Source organism: Zalophus californianus, chromosome 17 (genome assembly GCF_009762305.2).
Source record: "Zalophus californianus isolate mZalCal1 chromosome 17, mZalCal1.pri.v2, whole genome shotgun sequence".
Lineage (NCBI taxonomy): Eukaryota > Metazoa > Chordata > Mammalia > Carnivora > Otariidae > Zalophus > Zalophus californianus.
The window spans coordinates 33,505,413-33,524,961 of record NC_045611.1 but is presented as its reverse complement, the minus strand read 5'-3'; the positions used below and the strand labels follow the sequence as shown (position 1 = coordinate 33,524,961).

General features: G+C 52.5%; 1 protein-coding gene across 2 annotated transcripts in view; it reads right to left on the bottom strand.

The window, feature by feature from the left end:
- Positions 1 to 16,836, bottom strand: part of ZNF423 (zinc finger protein 423) — a 326,576-nt gene extending 309,740 nt beyond the window's left edge. For both annotated transcript variants that reach the window (XM_027620148.2, XM_027620149.2), the window contains exon 1: positions 16,551 to 16,836. In XM_027620148.2, coding sequence (XP_027475949.2) covers positions 16,551 to 16,590 — 40 coding nt within the window. In that variant the 5' untranslated portion in view covers positions 16,591 to 16,836. The remainder of the gene's footprint in view (positions 1 to 16,550) is intronic.
- Between the last annotated feature and the right edge of the window lie 2,713 nt (positions 16,837 to 19,549).

The following is a 19,549-nucleotide window of genomic DNA, read 5'->3' as shown; positions in this document are numbered from 1 at the left end:
AAAGAAAGAAAGAAAGAAAGAAAGAAAGAAAGAAAGAAAGAAAGAAAGAAAGAGAAAGAAAGAGGGAGAGAGAGAAAGAAAGAAAGAAAGAAAGGGAAATAAAGGCAACAGTCCTTGGTGAGATGGAGAGGACATGAGGGGAGGAGAAGGCTCATTCACAACCTGGCAATTCCCGGAGGGTAGGGTCACTCCAGAAGGTGACAGATTAAAAGCTAGATTTTTTTCCCACCCATTTTCTCCAGCACAAATGTACAGGCGAGGGAGAAAGAATGGCAAAGTTAGGCTGCCCCAAGTATGACTCCCACTCGAACCCTCTGGACGGCCATTTCTGTTTGACAAAGCCCTTCCTCACCGCTCCTGAGATTTCACCCTCACACCTCTCCAGGGAGTGGAGCCCCAATTTCGCAGAAAATGAAGCTGAAGCTTACCAAAAACACAGTGAGGATGTGGGTGGGATAAGGTGGGAGCCCAGGTACACTTAAGAATCCCCCCACACCCCAGAAGCTTGGGGGTCCCATGTTGTTCCCAAGGCAGGCCCTGCCCTGGAACAGTGGCAACAGCAAGATCCACCCCCGCTTTGCCCTGCCCTCAGGTGCAAGTCGGCCACAAGGTCATCATATGACCTTGGACATCTGACTTGCCCTCTCTGGGAAAATCTGATCATTCACATCAGAAGGGAAGCTCAGCTGAGGATTCTCTAAGATCCATTATTGCTCATGAACAAGAAAGCCTGAGGCCCCCACATGAATGGTCAGAAATGAGTGTCCAGATTAAATGAGATACTGCCTGTAAAGTGCATTGCCCCATGCCTGCATACAAGTTGTGTTCATTAAATGTTAGCTGCTCTTGGTGTTGTTTCTCCATCCTTCTGGGTCCAAATCAAACACTACCCCTCTCCCAGATCTTGCTTGATTCCCTCCATCAAAAGGAATCCCTCCAGGGTCGCCTGGCTGGCTCAGTCAATACAGCATGTGATTCTCATCTCAGGGTCATGAGTTCAAGCCCCACACTGGGTGTAGAGATCACTTAAAAAAAAAAAAGGAACCCCTCCAACCTCTCTCAGTCCTCATCCTGTACCTCCAACTTGGGCTGCCCTATCCGGCCCTGTGGTTAGGGTCTTATATCCTCTCTAGACTGTGAATTACCTGAGGGCATGTCCTCCTTTTGGTTCATCTCTGCATCCACCTTGGAACACGGGCTAAGAGTCTCACCTGGATAAAATTCTCAAGATTTAGATGGAAGGGAAGGGAGGGGAAGGATGGATGACAGATGGATGTATGGATGGTTGGGTGGATGATGAATGGATGATGGATGGATAAATGGATGATGGATGGATGATGATGAATGGATGATAGGTGGATGATAAATGGATAGATGGATGATGGACAGATGGATGGATGATGGGTGGATGATGGATGGATAGATGGCTGATGGATGGGTAATGGATGGGTGATGGATGGAAGACTGGATGGGTGGATGGGTGATGGATGGATGGATGGGTACATGGGTGATGGATGGATGAATGGATGGATGGGTGGATGGGTGATGGATGGATGGATGGATGATGGACAGGTGATGGATGGATGATGGATGTGTGATGGATGGATGATGGATAGATGATGGACAAGTGATGGATGGATGATGGATAGATGGATGATGGATAGATGATGGATGGGTAATGGATGAGTGGATAGATGAGGGATGGATGGATGATGGATGGGTAGATGATGAACAGATGATGGATGGATAGATGGATGGAAAGATGATTGGAAGAAGAAACATGACTAAAAAACTAGTTGAGGGAAAGAAATGCCCAAACCCTCAAGCTCCACATTCAGTGCCAGTGCCCCTTCCTGAAAAATAAATATAGTCCATAAACATAAGAAAAATGGTCAATCCGGCTAGTAATCAGGGAAATACAAATTAAAAGACGAGCTCTTTCTTGCCTGTCAGATTGGCAAAGAGAGAAAGGGGGAAGAAGAAGGAGGAGAAAGAGAAGAGGGGGGAAGAGGAGGAGGGAGAGGATGAGAAAAAAGGGAGCACAGCAGCACACGGGCAAGAGTTAGCAGAGACCCGCACTTGCGCACTACTGAAGGGTACATCGGTACACCCTTTGTGGAGGGCGATGAGCAAATATCTACCAAATTTTTCAAGTGACTACACTTCGACCTAACAAGTCCACTTCTAGGAATCTAGCCTAAGAAACACAAAGATTTATAAATTCAAAAGCTCCCTGCTTCATTGTTTATAACAGCGAAAAACTGGAAACAACTAAATGTCCATCAACAGAGAACTGTAAATAGATTCTGGTGTACCTATTCTATCGAATGATGGCTGTTGCAGTGGAGCAAATCTACAACACCAACATGATGGTATCTCCTAGATGAACGGTTCTTAACTCTGGCTACTCACTCAAATTCCCCAGGAAGCGCAAGGAAGGAGGGAAGGAAGGAAGGAAGGAAGGAAGGAAGGAAGGAAGGAAGGAAGGAAGGGAGGGAGGGAGGGAGGGAGGGAGGGAGGGAGGGAGGGAGGGAGGGAGGGAGGGAAGGAGGAAGAAATTGACCTAGGACCCCATCCTCGAAGAGTCTGGATTGTCTGATCTATAGTAGGGCCCAGACAAAGTTATTCCTTGAAGTGCCTAAGATAATATTAATGTGCAACCAGGTTTGGAAACTCATTGCTACTTGAAAACAGCACATAACAGAAGTATCATAAGAGTCAAGCAGTATATCATACTATATAGGGGTAAAATTATGTATGCATATGGGTATATATACATATGTGTTTGTGTAAATGCACCCCAAAAAAAAGGTCTGGGGATGAAGACAACTGCGGATAACAGTGCTTCCCTCTGGGGAAGAAAGGGATTAAATTATTTAAGATGTGTCCATCTTTTTTTTAATATATGAATATAGATACCCCAAAAGGCAGGTCACACAGATGGGAGGGGAGCAGGACAGAACTCCTGTGCCTTTACTCATGGCCCCCTCTCCTAGCCCAGAGTCCAGGGACTTCTCCAGCCCTCAAAGAAAGCACGAACTTCTCTGTTGCCTTTTCTGGCCCATGGGGCAGTTGTAAACAAAGGTAATGATTATTGGCACAGGTTTGCTAGCTCTAGCAGTGAGACTCTGGGCAAGGTAGTTCTGTGCCTGTCTGGGCCTCTATGAAGCTGAGATCAGTCAGAGAGCTGAGGTGAGAACCGGAGGAAGACATGGGAAGAGCTGAAGGCAGAGTCTGGCAGGGTAAATCCCGCCATGTGTCCCCCCGAGGGATCTAGATTAGCCACACTGGTTGCTTTGGATGTGCGTATGGGGGACGCGGTCATCCTCTGCCCATGTTATTCCTAGAATACAGAAGCACCAGAGGACTTGCTGCAAGGATGTCTGGCAAAGCCCCTGGAGCCCAAAGAGCCAAGGACACCACCAACTGAACTCTCAGACACCTGCAAAGACACCAACACTACAGTCAAGCCCTTGACACTTATCTGACGTGCCCCTCCATGCTCAAAAGAGTCCAGAGCAAGGGAGGCCCCAGCTGCCCCACACAGGATTCCCTAGAGCTGCCTCTTCAGAATTCTCACTCTGTGCACTGGTCACTTTACAAAGTAACTTGAAAAGACCAAACCATAGCTTTCTAGCTTGTTTTTTTTTAAATACTTTTTATTTTGAGCCCAAATGTCCATCGACTAATGAATGGATAAAGAAGAGGTGGTATAGGGGCGCCTGGGTGGCTCAGTCGTTAAGCGTCTGCCTTCGGCTCAGGTTGTGATCCCAGGGTCCTGGGATCAAGCCCTGCATCGGGCTCCCTGCTCTGCGGGAAGCCTGCTTCTCCCTCTCCCACTCCCCCTGCTTGTGTTCCCTCTCTCGTTGTGTCTCTCTGTCAAATAAATAAATAAAATCTTTAAAAAAAAAAAGAAGAAGAAGAAGACGTGGTGTATATATACAATGGAATAGTACTCCGCCATCAAAAAGAATGAAATCTTGCCATTTGCAACAACATGGATGGAGCCAGACAGTATGATGCTAAGGGAAAGAAGTCAGCCAGAAAAAGACAAATATCATAGGATTTCCTCAGATGTGGAATTTAAGAAACAAAACAGATGAACACAGAGGAAGGGAAAAAATTAGAGACAGAGAGGGAGGGAGGCAAACCATAAGAAACTCTTAACTACAGAGAAGAAACTGAGGGTTGGTGGAAGGAGGGAGGCAGGAGATGGGCTAAATGGGTGATGAGTATTTTTTTTAAGATTTATTTATGCATTGGGCGCCTGGGTGGCTCAGTTGGTTAAGCAACTGCCTTCGGCTCAGGTCATGATCCTGGAGTCCCAGGATCGAGTCCCGCATCAGGCTCCCTGCTCAGCAGGGAGTCTGCTTCTCCCTCTGACCCTCTTCCCTCTCAAGCTCTCTCTCATGCTCTCTCTCTCAAATAAATAAATAAAATCTTTAAAAAAAAAAAGATTTATTTATGCATTTATTTATTTACTTACTTATTTATTTATTTGTGAGAGAGAGCATGCATGTGCTCATCAGGGGAGGGGCAGAGGGAAAGAATCTCTGAGCACAGAGCCCCTCACCGGTCTCGGTCTCAGTCTCCACGTGGGGCCCCATCTCTGGATCCTGAGGTCATGACCTGAGCCAAAATCAAGAGTCAGATACTTAACTGACTGAGCCACACAGGAGCCCCAGGGTGATGGGTACTAAAGAGGGCACTTGTTATAATGAGCATGGAGTGTTACATATAAGTGATGAATCACTAAATTCTACACCTGAAACCAATCTTATATTTTAACTACCTAGAACTTAAATAAAAATTTGAAATCAAAAAGAAAAACTTTTTATTTATTTTTTTAAGTAAACTCTACCCCCAACATGAGGCTCGAAGTCACGACCTAGAGATCAAGAGTTGCATGCTCTACCCACTGAGCCAGCGAGGTGCCCCTAGCCTTTATTTTTTTTAAAACCAAAGCTTCTTGTGTTTTCCCCTTTTTATGTTCCAGGAATAAAAATCCTAAACCATCTAAGGCAGGTAGCTCAGCCAACCAGTTCCATCCCATTTCATAGACAGGGAAACTGAGGCCCACAGAGGGAGCTGTCCTGCCCAAGACCACAGAGCATGTTTCCTCCAACCCACACTCCCACAACCCCAGAGAGAAATAAATCAATCTCGACCCAGGCCTTCAGCCAGAAGGGGATGTTTCCTTTTCATTCAGAGTTTTATTTAATTGCCAGGTTCCCTTGCAAACACATCCCATCTTCTCCTTCCTGCAAACTCCCCCCAACCCCATCCCTCACTCCTAGTGCTATTCAGGGGCAACTGGTCCCTGAAAGATGAGGGAGGTCCCAAAGGCCATTTAATCAAAGCTTGGCTGCACAGGCCTGGCCAGCACCAAGCCGGCTCAGAAATGTCTGATCCGAAGAGTTCCCGGGCCATGTGGCAGGAAGAGGTCAGGAAGGAGGTGGGATAGGGAGTTTATTCAATGAAAAGTTCTATTTTTATAATATAAAATATATATATAATATATATATATAAAATATATAATAAAAGTTTTATTTTGAATTAGTATTAGAATTTGCTTAGAGGGGCGCCTGGGAGGCTCAGTTGGTTAAGCGGCTGCCTTGGGTTCAGGTCATGATCCTGCATATAATCCCTGCATCAGGCTCCCCGCTCAGCAGGTAGTCTGCTTCTCTCTCTCCCTCTGTCCCCCCCCCCCCCCGCCCATGTTGGTGCTGGCGCACACTCTCTCTCAAATAACTAAAACCTTTTTTAAAAATTTGATTTGAATTTTATTTAGAATTTAGTATGAAAGTGTCATATTGTTTTTATCATTTAAAAACAATGTTCGGGGCGCCTAGATGGCTCAGGTCATGATCCCGGGGTCCTAGGATCGAGCCCCCACATCTAGCTCCCTGCTCAGCAGGAAGCCTGCTTCTCCCTCTCCCACTCCCCCTGCTTGTGTTCCTGCTCTCGCTCTCTCTCTGTCAAATAAATAAATAAAATCTTTTTAAAAAATAAATAAAAACAATGTTTTACAACCTAGCACAAGGCCTGGCATAGAGCCTTGGATCAGACGGGGCAGCACTCTCACAGCTGAACCCACGGTGTGGGTGAGGATGAAGGGGAGAACCGGCACAAGCCATCCCCACCCAACGCAAGGGGCATGAGGACCCCCAGCCCCCCAGGATGGGACATCTCTCACTTCCTGAATAGGAACAGGGGCTGGCAGGAGGTGGAGGGAGCAAACGTGCAGAGGGAAGGGGTGGGATGGGGGTGTAAGCCCAAGTCAGATGCCCCACTCACTCGTGCACTTAGGGCGGGTGCATTCGCTCATTACTCAGTCACTTGTCTGCTACTCCCTCACTCACCCACCCATTCACTTACCCCCTCAAAGTTTGCACATCTAGTCACTCACTTAAGAAATCCCTTATAAACACAAGGACTCAGAGGCTCAGGTCAATGGCATCTACCAGTCAGCGTGGGGTCTCAGAAGCCCACCAGGCTGACCATATCCCGTATGTGATTTCCTGCCCCTGAGTGAGTGGGGCAAGGCAAGCTTTGCCAACTCTCAATAGGGCTGCTCTGGGAACGGGATTTGATTCCCTAAGGTCCCAGGAGACAGAACCAGAACCAACGCACCTACATTATGGAGGCAGATTGCGGTTTAGTGGAAAAGAAGAACATATGGAACTCAAGCTAAAAAAAAAAAAAAAAAAAAAATGCATAGAGGTAGTGAGCTCCCTGGGAGTGGAAGTGTGCAAGTCCAGGATGGATGAAATTAAGGATGTCACAAACACACCCAAAGAGGTCTGAATGAAGTGACCTCCAGATTCTTTTACAACCTGAGCCTGGCAGGAGTCTGAGAAGTTCAAAGACAAAAGGAGTGAAAGTCTGAAACTTCCAACATGCATGGCTGGCTGGCCTGGCTGGCCACTCTCTCCCCAAGGGGCGCAGGGCATCTGCAGAGTTGTCCTGAGCACCCAGAAGGTGTGCACCGCTCACTGCTCCCCAGAGAGCCCAGCACTCTGCAGCCTCCACCCCAGGCGGCAGGAGCCTGCCCCCTCTTTCCATCTCCCTCCTCTGGGAACCCACTCTCCTCCCTCCCCCTCTCCCTGGGGACTCCCTAGGCCTGGTGACTGTCTCTCCTCTCCCCAGGTTCAGACCTGCCATCCCAGGGGGCTAGGGACAAAGCCATTTTTCTGGTTCATGAACCAGAAATAGGATATTTGTTGCTGGTGGCTACAAGGTCCTGCAGCCCCCAGGTCAAGGGGGTACACCGAGCCTGGATGTGGCAGCCACTGCCACCCCAGCTCCCTTCTGCAGCCATGCCCTGCTCCCTAACCAAGGCCAGATGGCCATCACTCTGCCTTCAGGCAGGTAACATTCAGTGCAACAGGAGTTAGGTGAACAGTATGTTTTATTTAATTAGGATCAACAGAAGAGATAAACCTCACAGCAGGATAGGGAATGACAACACTGCAAAAAATAATTCATGCCCAGGTAACGAAAGGACAAATTTCAATTACAGAGAAAACCGGGGGAGAGAAAGGTGCCTGGTCCCTCCAAGGAGGAGAACAGTACCAGCATCGGCAATGCCCAAACCTGAGGGCCAGAGGTGGTGGGCACTCCAGGACTGGAAAGCCAGGCAACTAGATGGTCGTTCCAGAACAGCTGTCCCTCCCTTTCCTGAAGGATGCGGAGCTGGGGGAGCCAGGGGAGCTGTCTGGGTCCTGGCAGGCAGGTATGCGGGCCGTGGGGATCTGCCCTGCTAGGACCACTGGGCAAACTCACACCCAGCCAGGCCCCAACAAATGGTGTCCCCAAGGAGAGAGAACAAATGTTCTAATCCTGACACTGGTCACTAGATCACTCAGCTGCTAAGCATCCCCCTGCCCTGCCCCCTGCCCCCTGCCCCCTGCCCCCAGCCCTGAAGAGGTCCCTCATCCCATGCCCTACCTTCAGGCACACCAACCTCATTTCTCACACTAGAGCAAGGAACGGCCTCGCCGGGGATCTCCAGAGTCCCTTGATCTTCTGAGCCTGCTTCTTATGTCTACCCTGGAAAATGGAGCGCTTGAACTGGGTGGCTTCCTCCAAGGGTGGTGGGCTGAGACCCCGCCCCCCGCACCACCACCTGGGTGCTGCCTGAAAATAAGAAGTTCATGGTGGTGATGAATGAAAAACAACGTGAAGATACTAATGCCACCGAACCGCACACTTAGAAATGGCTAAGGTGGTACATTTTAGGTTATATATATCTTACCTCAATTTTTGAAAGAGGGAAAAAAATGAAGAGCTCTGAGCCCCTCCCCAGACCGGCTGGGTGAGCATTTCTAGCGTCTGGGCCTGGGGACATGTAATTTTTTTTTAATTTATTTATTTAAGTAATGTCTACACACCCAATGTGAGGCTCGAACTCATGACCCCGAGATCAAGAATCACATGCTCTTCGAGTTGAGCCAGCCAGGAGCCCCGGAAATGCAATTTTTTTTTAAGATTTTATTTATTTATTTGACAGAGAGAGAGACAGCAAGAGAAGGAACACAAGCAGGGGGAGTGGGAGAGGGAGAAGCAGGCTTCCCGCGGAGCAGGGAGCCGAATGCGATGCAGGGCTCGATCCCAGGACCCTGGGACCATGACCTGAGCGGAAGGCAGACGCTTAACGACTGAGCCAGCCAGGCGCCCTGGAAATGCGATTTTAACCAGCTTTTCGTGAGGGGGAGGTGACCAACACGCAGCTGAGGGTTCTCGCAGCTGCAGCAATCTACGCTCTCCCCAAATCAAGGTTTCCCTTACCTTTTCCAGCATAATGCCATGAATTATCTCCATAAATACTTCTTGTGCAAATGAGTACTCACAACAAGGACGGGTCCAAGTTTCACAGCCCAAGGAAAATGTTTTATTGACATATTCTCCCCCCAAAACGAGCACACCAGCCACACCTTCCTTCCCAGGGCTTGGCCGCATACACCCCAGACAGCAGAACTTGCCCAAGTGGGCTCCTCTCTCATCCCATCACCCCAAGCGTTATGTGACGGCAGCCCCAGCACCCCCATTAGCCACGAGGAAAATTGCTGTTAAATTAGTGAGCCCATCTACAGAGCCCCATTTTATATCCCAATTCAGAAGATGGCATGAACATCTGCTTTCACTTCAAGACATTAATTTTCAATTATTGGAGAAAAACAAAATTAGTCCTGACAAATTGCTGGCGAGCACAGGCTCTTGTCTCGTGGTTCATAATAATAACTTCGGGGGCCCACAATTAGTGTCCTCGGACGGAGTTTCCTGATGGGTCCCTGTCATCTGTGTCAGTGGCAACAACATCCCGGTCCCCGGGCATTCTCAGGGAACTGCCTCTTTGGGGCCGGTTGAGAGAACTAAGGAAGTTAGGTTTTTCTCTTGCTGGAGAAGGCAAGGCTGGGGTGAAGGGGAAGGGAGAGGATGAATACAAAACAGCCACCCTGATAGTTTTCAGCTTGGGACATATCACGCCCTGCTTCCCTTCCACACACTTACATGGGAATGCAAATCACTCCTGAGCCCAGGGGCGCCCAGTAAAGCACACTTAGACCACCTTAGGATTCCAGTCTGCCATCTTCAATGGGAGACGGATGGGTGACAGGATTCTCTTAGGAGACCCCTTCCACCCCTGCCGTAATGTCATCCGGGATGTCTAAGTCCAAAGCCCAACAGCTCCAGCCTCCGAGATCAGAATGTATACGAATCTTCTGTAACAAAAAAATTGTTTGCTGGGGTCCCATCCACCGGGGAACCTGGTTCAGCCTGGGTCAGACTCTACAGGAAAAAAAGAAAGAAAGCTCTGAATCTGCCAACCTCAAGGACCCCTAAATCCAGAGTACAACCCACTTGATAAGATATTATCAACACTATAATCTCATTTGATGGGTTTTTTATGTATCTTGGCTGCTGTAGTCACTGTATCAATAAGAAGCCACTGAAATGTGAATGAGCAGAAGAATTCGGAGATAATGACGTGGCAATCTTTGAATTTGACTTGTCACAATCGAAACTAGAGTGTGTTTGCCTAGCAAACGCATTCAGACTCTTGGGGGACAGGAAGGGGGGGCAGGCAGGTCAAAAAGAAAGAAAGAAAGAAAACAAAACAAAACAACAACAACAAAGGAAAATTATATCTTTAAGACAAGAATGAAAGACGTTGCTACTTCCAAAGTCAACCCGGTAACTGAGCTCCAACATTGTGTAATTGACTTTGCAAGTAGAACAACAGCAATGTAACAAAGAAAATGTCAGTGTTTTCACAGCACTAATCTATAACGCTGGGAGGCCCTCCTGCTGTCAGCCAGGGCTGACAATACAATAGCTTTCAAAGGGATATTACCATCATGCTTTTATTCCTGACATCAATCAAGACAAAGAGAATCCTTTTCACAAGACATTAAAAATCAAACCTTTTACAAGAATATAGGTAAAACAGCATCCTCCTTAAAGACAGCCACGCAGAGCAATCAGCTAATTGGCGCTCCTTGAAAGAGGTAAAGTATTTTTATTTACTGAGTGTACAACCCCAATCATTGGCTGCCACCGATCCTGGCAGGTAAGCTATGAATCAAAACTTTCCATCAGCATTTCCCCCACTCCACTCGGTAGGTAGAGGGAGCTGACAGCACCAAAAACTTCAATTGGGATATAACCAATCCAGGCTTAATTAGTCCATTTTGGGTGCAAAACTACGCTGATTCCCGACTACCACGTGCACAAAATGCCCTTGCAAGCTGACAGGAATCTGCAGAAATTGTCAGATTTGTCAATCCAGGTTTTCCCCAGCTACCCACAGTAATGGGGAGCCCCCTAATAATTTTCAAGGTATTCTACTGTCGCAATTACCCTAGACCCACAGATAAGAAAGAAGCCCTGATATCCACAGCAAACGTTTACAAGACATGAAGATAATATTCTTTGCAAACACCAGTGTACCACAGACAAGGTCTAGGAAAGGTAAATCCATCTTAACCTCGACCAAAGGGTTAACTGAATCTACACATTCAGTTTAGTTGGAAAAGGGGGGGGGGCAGTGGAGGGCAGTCAGGAAAGCTAGCCATCTTCTGCTTGCTTACCAACAAGAGTTTTTGATGATTGCATGTCAAAAGTTGGTGCCACTTCCAGAACCCTGCAGGTCCAGGAGCAGGGAGTTAAAAGGTGCTCATGTTTGTGGGAGTTCATTATCTGCACACTATCCAAGCCACTGAAGTCACCCACCCACCCGCCTGCAAGGGGTCCAAAATGCCATGTCCCCACACCTCTTCGGGGCTTGACAGAACCACGGGTCTAGGTGGCCCCAGGGCGAGATTATTGCTAAGGATGGGGGGTGGGGGGGGAAAGTCACTCAATTTCCAGCAGGGGGTCCCTTTGGAACTCAGGGCCCAGGTGTTTTGTGACTTCTCCCTCTGGTACCTAACAGACCATCTGCCAAAAATATGGGAGTCCAGCCACTTAAAGACGGAGATGCTACTCTAGAAGCATCTGCAAGCAGGAAAGATGTTTTTTACTTTTCAGATAAAACTGTAATCGCTTGGGCGCCTGGGTGGCTCAGTTGGTTAAGCGACTGCCTTCGGCTCAGGTCGTGGTCCTGGAGTCCCAGGATCGAGTCCCGCATCGGGCTCCCTGCTCGGCAGGGAGTCTGCTTCTCCCTCTGACCCTCTTCCCTCTCGTGCTCTCTATCTCTCATTCTCTCTCTCTCAAATAAATAAATAAAATCTTTAAAAAAAAAAAAAAAAACTGTAATCGCTTTTGGTTTATTTTTTAACTGTTTGTTTTTAAACAGTTTCTGAACAACAGGTGCTGTTCATTTCACAAGCAGAAATGTTAAGAGAGGCGGGAACTGGCCTCAAAACCGCCCTGAAGTATCCTATCCTCCCACCACCACCTCCATCAGCCTTTTTCCCAGAGCCAGGCAGCAAGCACGCCCATACCATCAGCCTCAGTGGCAGGTTCCTTTCGTTTACACATCCAAATGAACAGTTAAGAGAAATCAATGCATCTAATTGCCAGACTATTAAATCCTACATCAGGGGAAGAATTCCACAGCCACCAGCTTAAGAGTTGGCTACCAATACCGCAATTATTATCGCAACTTTCTGTTAGATTGAACCAGATCCCCCTTTGGTCTCCAGCTAGCGACACTGTGCTCAAAGATGTTGCACTCCTGTCTCCCCTCTAGGGTCTCTCCCTCCTCCTCCTCCTCTGCTGATACACTGTAGCATGCCACCACAGCGCCAGGGCTGGCTGGGTCTACTGAGTGACTTGAGGACTGTAAAGTCCCCAGCATTTTGCACCTTTCTCTATGAACGCACGCTGGGCACCTATAGTTAGACGTTTAGCAGGGTCCTCCTGCCAGAAGCACACAGTTACCTTATTTTATCGCTTATTAAGTTTTTGCAAGGAAACAGGTGTAAGAATCTAAACAGCAATTACTAGCCATAAAAGATGTTTTCTAGAGTAAGACAGGTTCTTCCACTCGCTGGAAGTCTGTGACTTAATGGAGGAGGTGGCGATTAAAAATTAGGATTAAATGGCACTGCCCAATCCACACAGAAAGCTAAAGAACCTATAAAGGATTTGTTTTGCCCTTCCTACAAGATCATGTACATTTAGCCAAACAAATCTCGACAATTTACACTTGTATGTGGTCTCAGCTGAATCAAGAAACCTGTAACCTCAGAACGCCTCTATTTATTACATCTCAATTATTTCCATGGAAACACAAGCAGTGGCGAACTACACTGTTCCCAAGTCCCTAGACCACCAAATTTCTAAGATGGACTTTTTGAGGACCTACGGGCTGGCAGGAGAGGAAGACAGAGAAGGGGAGGGGAGTGCAGAGAAGTCACCAGGGGTAGTTGGGGATGTTGAGGGGGGGAATGCGCGGACACAGCCTGAGTGCTAATTAATATTAAGAACGGTAATTAACAGGCAGTTGCTATATGGAGAAAATCAACAGTATTAAAATCATTCAAAAGTTTTAAGCTGAGTCTGGGAAAAAAGATGTATTAATTTTCCATATACATAAATAAAAAGGCTGTTTCTTGGATCTGCGGAGGCAGTGTGGGTGAAGGGAGACAGGTTACCAAGTCACCTGATATCGTCAGCCAAAATAACATCAGTGAGAAGTGATGAGAACAGCCCTGGAGAATGAGGCCAAAATTATCAAAGGAAACAAATCTCACAACTGCCACACCACACCACCAGGAGACAGAAAGGGGGAGAATGGTGTAGGGAGGGAAAATCGGTCAGAAAATGTGACTTCTGTAACATTCGTGCGGTTTTGGTGTTATTATTTTTTTTTAATCACAAGGCTTTTGAAAACCAATGAGGCTATTCTCCCCCCTGCCCTAGTGCCCTGGCCCCCTTCCCTATTTGTTGGGTGTCCTCCCTGGGAGCTGGGTTTTCCAAAGGACAAACAGCCAAAGGGGACAAGTGACCCCACTCCAGAAGGAAGGTTGTGTGTCCGTGAGTGGAAAGTGAGACCCCCGCCCACCCCCCGCCCCAGGCCTGTTTGATTTTCAAAGCAACAACGCCGGGGCTTTCAAATCACACTTTCTGAGCATCCATTAGAAATTGTTATATTTCTTTTTTTTTAAAGATTTCGTTTATTTATTTGAGAGAGAGAATGAGAGAGAGAGAGAGTACATGAGAGGGGGGAAGGTCAGAGGGAGAAGCAGACTCCCCGCTGAGCAGGGAGTCTGATGCGGGACTAGATCCCGGGACTCCAGGATCATGACCTGAGCAGAAGGCAGTCGCTTAACCAACTGAGCCACCCAGGCGCCCAGAAATTGTTATATTTCTGTCTTTCCTTCCTGCTATGGGCTTTCACATTTCCGAGATCAATTACGAATTACAGTCAAGCGACTTTCACAGCAGAATGCCCAGGCTGGGGAAGTCCACAATGCCTCCCCGTTAGCCCTGACACACAGCAGTGAAGGCAAAATGAAATAAAATAAAATGTAAAAGGCACCACTGTTCCTTAAGAAGCACCTTCAAGCATCTTTAAAGGTGAGGACCTTGTCATTTTAAACACTTGGTGTGGAGCTGTCCACACTCAAGCACACACTTTTGAATATTGTCTGAGAAAGGGGGGGAGGCAGTTCTTGAAACGCAATAAATCCATCACCTGCTGAAACTCTTATCTATTCAAATTATCATCTCTCTTAATTCCTCCCTTGATAAGTGGCCACATCTCCACCCTATTCACCCCAGTAAACTGAATAAAAGGCAAAATGGTGAGAGATGAGGGTGGTTGCTGCTTCTGGAAAATGCAAAGAACCACAGGGAGAAACAGAGGATCTCAGGCTCCAAGGGCAGAAAGGCGCTGTGTGGCTGATATTTACAATACTTCTCAAAATGCCTACACTGGTCTTGTTCTTACTTTGTTGTCCTTCCCCCACCAATTAGTTTGCATTGTTGGCTATACATACACACATATGGATTTAGAGAGAGACATTCATTAAAAATCATGTCAAGGCTCATTTCATGAAAGGCTGAGACCAATTCTTGAGTTTTTCTCAGAGATACACAGAGTGGTTTTAGAATTAGGTTCGAGCAACTCTGAAACACCCACCCATCTGTTCACTGCAAATTGCTCTACCTTTGCTTTCTGTGTCTTGCCTTCTAAAATAAGGAGGTTCAGAGGCACGGATTGAGGTTAGAGGTAGCTAAGCTTTGCATCTTCCTTTATGAAAAACCTGCTCCTATACACAGATTTAACTCAAAATCAACTGCCTGAGTTAAATAAAACTGTTTTCCCAACCACAGATCCTGAGTCTACATTTTCTTCCGGGCCACCTTAAGTGGCTCTTGAAGGAGTGAGCAGTGAGCCAGGGAAAGAGAAAAAGAAATCAAATATTATTTCAAGCCCTTCCTATTCAGCAAAAGGACAAACATCGACCATTTGCCTGTCCCCTTCGTGGGGTCTCTTCGGTTTCCTTGTGCCTTCATCGGAACACCCTCTGGGTCCCCAATTCTGAGGAGCAGGCCAGGTTATGCCAGACTGGGATGCCTGCCACGGTGAGGGGAACAAGACCAACTTCTCTCAAGGAAAAAGCGGAAAGGGAGCAGCTAGCTGCCTTGCTAAGACTTTGCACTGAGTTGGTCTGCTTCTAAGATGACAGGGACAGTCTCTGCTCAGCCAGGAGCCCTGGAATCTGCTGGAACTTTAGGAGAGCAATGGCGGGTGTCTCACGACCCTCCTTGCCAGATTCAGTCCGGGCCTTTCCAGCCAGGAGCAGGCTGGCAGGAAGGGAGCGGGGCCCCAGCGCCTTCCCGCGCAGGCCTCCAGGAAATGAACTTTTCAGAGCAGAACTGGGCTCGGGCCAGAGGTCATCAGGGGAGTTGGGAGAGGACAAGGGCCTCAGGACTTTTGGCTCCAGAGACCTAGCAGCTCTCATCCTGTCCCTCCTCTGTCATCTCTCAGCTCGACGGGCCAGTCGGGCACCCACCCGAGGCGCTGGAATCGGGACAAAGCAGCAGGCGCGAGGCCTGGAGAGGCCAGTCAGTGGGGACAGAAGGGCAGGGGAGGGGCTCCGTCGCCCGCGCGCGGCGGCCTCTCCCTGGGGTCTCGGCTCTCCAGGGGCCCATTCTAGCCCGGGGCCCTTGATGGAAATAGAAAGCAAAGCGAAGGAGAAGGGGGAGGGCGCAAGCTGTTAGTGGGTGTGCGTGTGTTGTATGTCCTCACTAACGTGTGCACTCCGGGGACCCGACACAGGAAGACGGCCTAGGTGTCGAGGATGTGAGTGCCCGGGGCTGGGTCCCAGGCGCCCTCCACCGAGGGGCGCGCGCGGCGGCCGCTGCGCTCCCCTGGGGACCCGCGTCCTGCCGCCGCTGCGCAGACAATGAACTCCTGGCGGAGGCTCCCGGCCGGGTTGGCCTCGGTGGAGGGAGGCAGGAAGTGCGGGGGCCCGGGCCGGGAGCGCGGCCCGGGCAGGGGACAGGGAGGGGGCGCCTGGTGGCCGGGGCGGGGACGCGGCGCCCAGGGCGCGCGCAGGCTCTGCCCGCCGCCCTCGGCTACGGCGTCCCGGGGCGGCAAGGCCCGGGGCCCGGCGAGAGCGGCCTCCGAACTGCCGGCCTCCCGGGCGCCGGTCCTCACCGCCTCTTCCTTCCTCCCGCCGCCCGCCCGCCGCCGCCGCCGAGATTCGCAATCCCCGCCAAGTCAGGCCTGCACCCCTTGATTGGCCACGCGGGCCCGGGGCCCGCACGGAGGGAGCGGCAAGAGCCCCTCAGCTGCGCCCCAGGCCCCGGTCCCCCGTGGGCGGCGGCGCCGAGCCCGGAGAGGGTCCGGGCGGGTAGAGTGTCCGCGGCGTGCCCCCTCCGCCGCCTCCGCCTCCCGCTCCCGGCTTCCTCCTCCCCCTCCTCTTCCTCCTCCTCCGCCTCCGCCTCCTCCTCCGCCGCCGCCTCCTCCTCCTCTCGGCTCGCTCGCGCGGGTCCCCGGCCGCCCGCCCGCTCGCCGGTCCCTCCTCCCTCGCTCCCTCCCTCCCCGCTCGCTCGCTCGCTCGCGCCTCCGCCGGGCCTCGCTCGCTCACCTTTCACCGAGCGCGGCTTCGCCTGCTTCCGCCTGGACATGTCCGGGGCTCCCGGCGCTCCGTCGCCCTCCGCGGCCGGCTCCCCCCGCCGCCCCCCGCCGCTCCGGGCTGCCCTTCTCCCCCTTCTCCTCCGCCTGCCTCTCGGAAACTTTTTTTTTTGCAGCCGGGTCGGCGGCTGCGGGGAGCGGATCGTAGGTCCGGGGCGGCCTCCCTGGGGGGGACGGCCCGGGCCGGCCGAGGCCGCTCGGGGGCGGGGGGAGGCCCGGGGGCCGCGCCGGGGCCCTGCCTGTTGCAATGCGGCAGCCGGGGGCTCTCGGTCCCAGCGGCGGTCCCAGCGGCGCGGGGAGTCCGGAGGCCACTCGGCCGAGCCGAGTTATGCAAAAAAAAAAAAAAAAAAAAAAAAAAGCCGCCCCCCTCCTCCTCCCCACCCCCCGCCGGCCCCCGGCCCCTGCGGCCCCCTCCCTCCCTCCCCCACCCCACCGCCACCCTCACCCTCCTCCTCCTTCTCCTCCTCCGCCCCTTGCCGGATTTTTGTGCAAAGTTTGCAGGCGTCCGGCCACGCAGCCCGGTGCGGAGCTCACAATGAACCCATCTGAGGAGGGGGGACGGGGCTGGAGTCGAGGGGGTCTCAGGGGGGGTGGAGACCGGGAGGCGGTCGGGAGCGCGGAAGCTCAGCACCCCCCAGGAAAAAAAAAAAAAACCTTCAAATTATCCCCTGCCGCACACAAAAAAAAATAATAATAAATATTAATGGCTAAAAAAATACCCAAACGCCTGGTTTGGAGATTATGATGGATGGGGACGGGGGGGTCCCTCAACTCAGCCTACTTGGGGGGGCTCGAAACGGCCGCCGTGCCTCGGAAGCCGCAGCTCGGGGCCCCTGGCTCACGCCCCCTTCTCTGGCTCTCGGCTCGGTCCGGCGCCGGCCCCCCCGAAGAGGAAGGGGCGCGCGGGGGCGCTCAGGCGGCGGCGGGCAGGCGCGCCCGTGCCCCGGGCATCGCTCAGCCCGTGCGCCGGGCCGCCGCTGCCTGCCCTCGGGCTGCGGTGCTCAGCGCGCGGCGCGCAGCCGATCCCCAGGCCGGTGCCAAGTCGCCGGCCCCGCTAGCTGCCTCCATGGGCCAGGGGCTCGGGGAGGGGGGAGGCGGCGGCCGCGGCGGCGGAGGAGGACGAGCAGGCGGAGGCCGGGCTCCCGTCCTCCCGGGCAGCGGCAGCGGCGGCGGCGGCGGCGGCGGCGGCGGCTGCGCCCCGGCTCCTCCGCGCTCCAGCCGGCGCCGGCCCGCCCGCCAGCCTCCCTTGCGCTCCTGTCTTCTTTGTGGTCGCTGGCTCTCCTCCTCCCGATCCGGCTGCTGGGGCTGCACTGCAGAGACACATAATAAAGCCAGGCTTGGCTGGAAATGTAGCCGGGTCCCAGCAGGAGGATGTGAGGAGCGGAGTCCCGGCGGGGGAGCGCTCTGATCCCGTGGGGCGCCCCGCACTGCTCCGGCTCGGATCAGACGGAGAGAGGGCCAACAGCACCGAGCGATGGACAGCGCTGGAAATACAGCTCCGGCCGCCCGCAAAACCCGGACCGCGGCGGCGGCGGCGGCGGCGGCGGCAGGCACGGCGCGGGCGCGGGCACCGCACCGGCACGCGGGGCCCCGACTTGGGCGCCCGCGGCAACCGGGGCGGGAGAAGGGAACTGACACTGGGCCCACGCGTGCTGTCAAGCTCGCCAAGATGAATTAGCATCACAAACTGCAAAAAGGGGGTGGGGGCGCAAACTGGGGTGAATTGCCCTAGAACTGCCACTTCCGCAAATTATGCCCCCCGCACATGAATTAACTCTAAACTTGGCTTTTCCCTCTTGAACTCTGCCCACTGGTCCGTGTTTGAAGACCATCTCTGCCCCACATCTGCAAACTCTTCCACCACCGAGCTAACTCTGTGCGGCCCTCCACACCTGCATTTGTAGGGCTGGTGCGTCTGGGTGCGCATTTCTTAGTTAAGACAATAAAAGTAATATCTTGGCCCCAAAACGTTGCAGTAGCACTGCCTTCCCCCGCGGTTGACAAAAGAAACCTGCTCCTACTTTCCGCAAAGTTTTGCCCCAGCCACCAGGGGGCGCCTCGCGTCCCTGCGACTCTTGAGCCAATGGGGGCTTGGTCTCAGAGCCCGCCAGGAAAGCGCTCACACTTAGGGGAAGTCTTCCGCAGGCGACTCCCCTAAACCATTGCTTTGAAGCCTCCCCCTCCCCCACCAGCGGCGGGCGGCCGGGTCTAGGGTTGGGGAGAGGCCCCGACATCGCCCCCCTCCCGGGCGAGTGGCGCCACCTTGGGCCGGCTCGCCGCAGAGCTGGGAGAGCGAAGCGGGTGCGCGGCGCGGCGCTGGGGGTTATCAATCTCGCGGATCGATAAGTTGCCACTTGGAGAGGGGAGGCTGTGTCCCCTCGGAGACGAGTTACCCAGGGCAACCTTTCAGAGAAAAGCCCGCTGCCCGCCGAGAGCCGCGCGGGGGCCGGCCGGGCAGCGGCGCCCGCCCCAAGCAGGGCGCCTGCGCCCCGCCGTTCCCCAGCCCGCCCGCCAGCCCGGCCCGCGCCCCACTCGGCTCGCTTCGCAGTCCCACCCGGCCCCGCGCGCCTCTCTGGGCCTGCGAGCTCCAACCCCTTGCCGCGCCGAGTGCGGAGGTAGATGCCACCCCCGCACCCCTGCGGCTAGGGCCGGCGGGTGCGGGGAAAGGCCTGAGGCGGGCTGGGGGGGTAGGATGGGGGGAGGCCAAGCTCTCGCGCTCAAGGCTGTCTCCCAGGTACAGTCGGGTGACCGGCGAAACGCGATGCCGAGGCGGACACCTTGACTCCGGGAGGCAGCGAGGATCCCCAGAAGAGCCAGGAGCAGGACGGAGATGTCCCCTAACTGAGACCCAGGCCCTGAGCCGCCCCCCCACCCCCGAGTTAGGGCTGCCACCCCCAAGGTCGCCGCCCTCCCCAGTTCTTGTGTCCAGGAGTGTGCAACATCTTGGCCTTC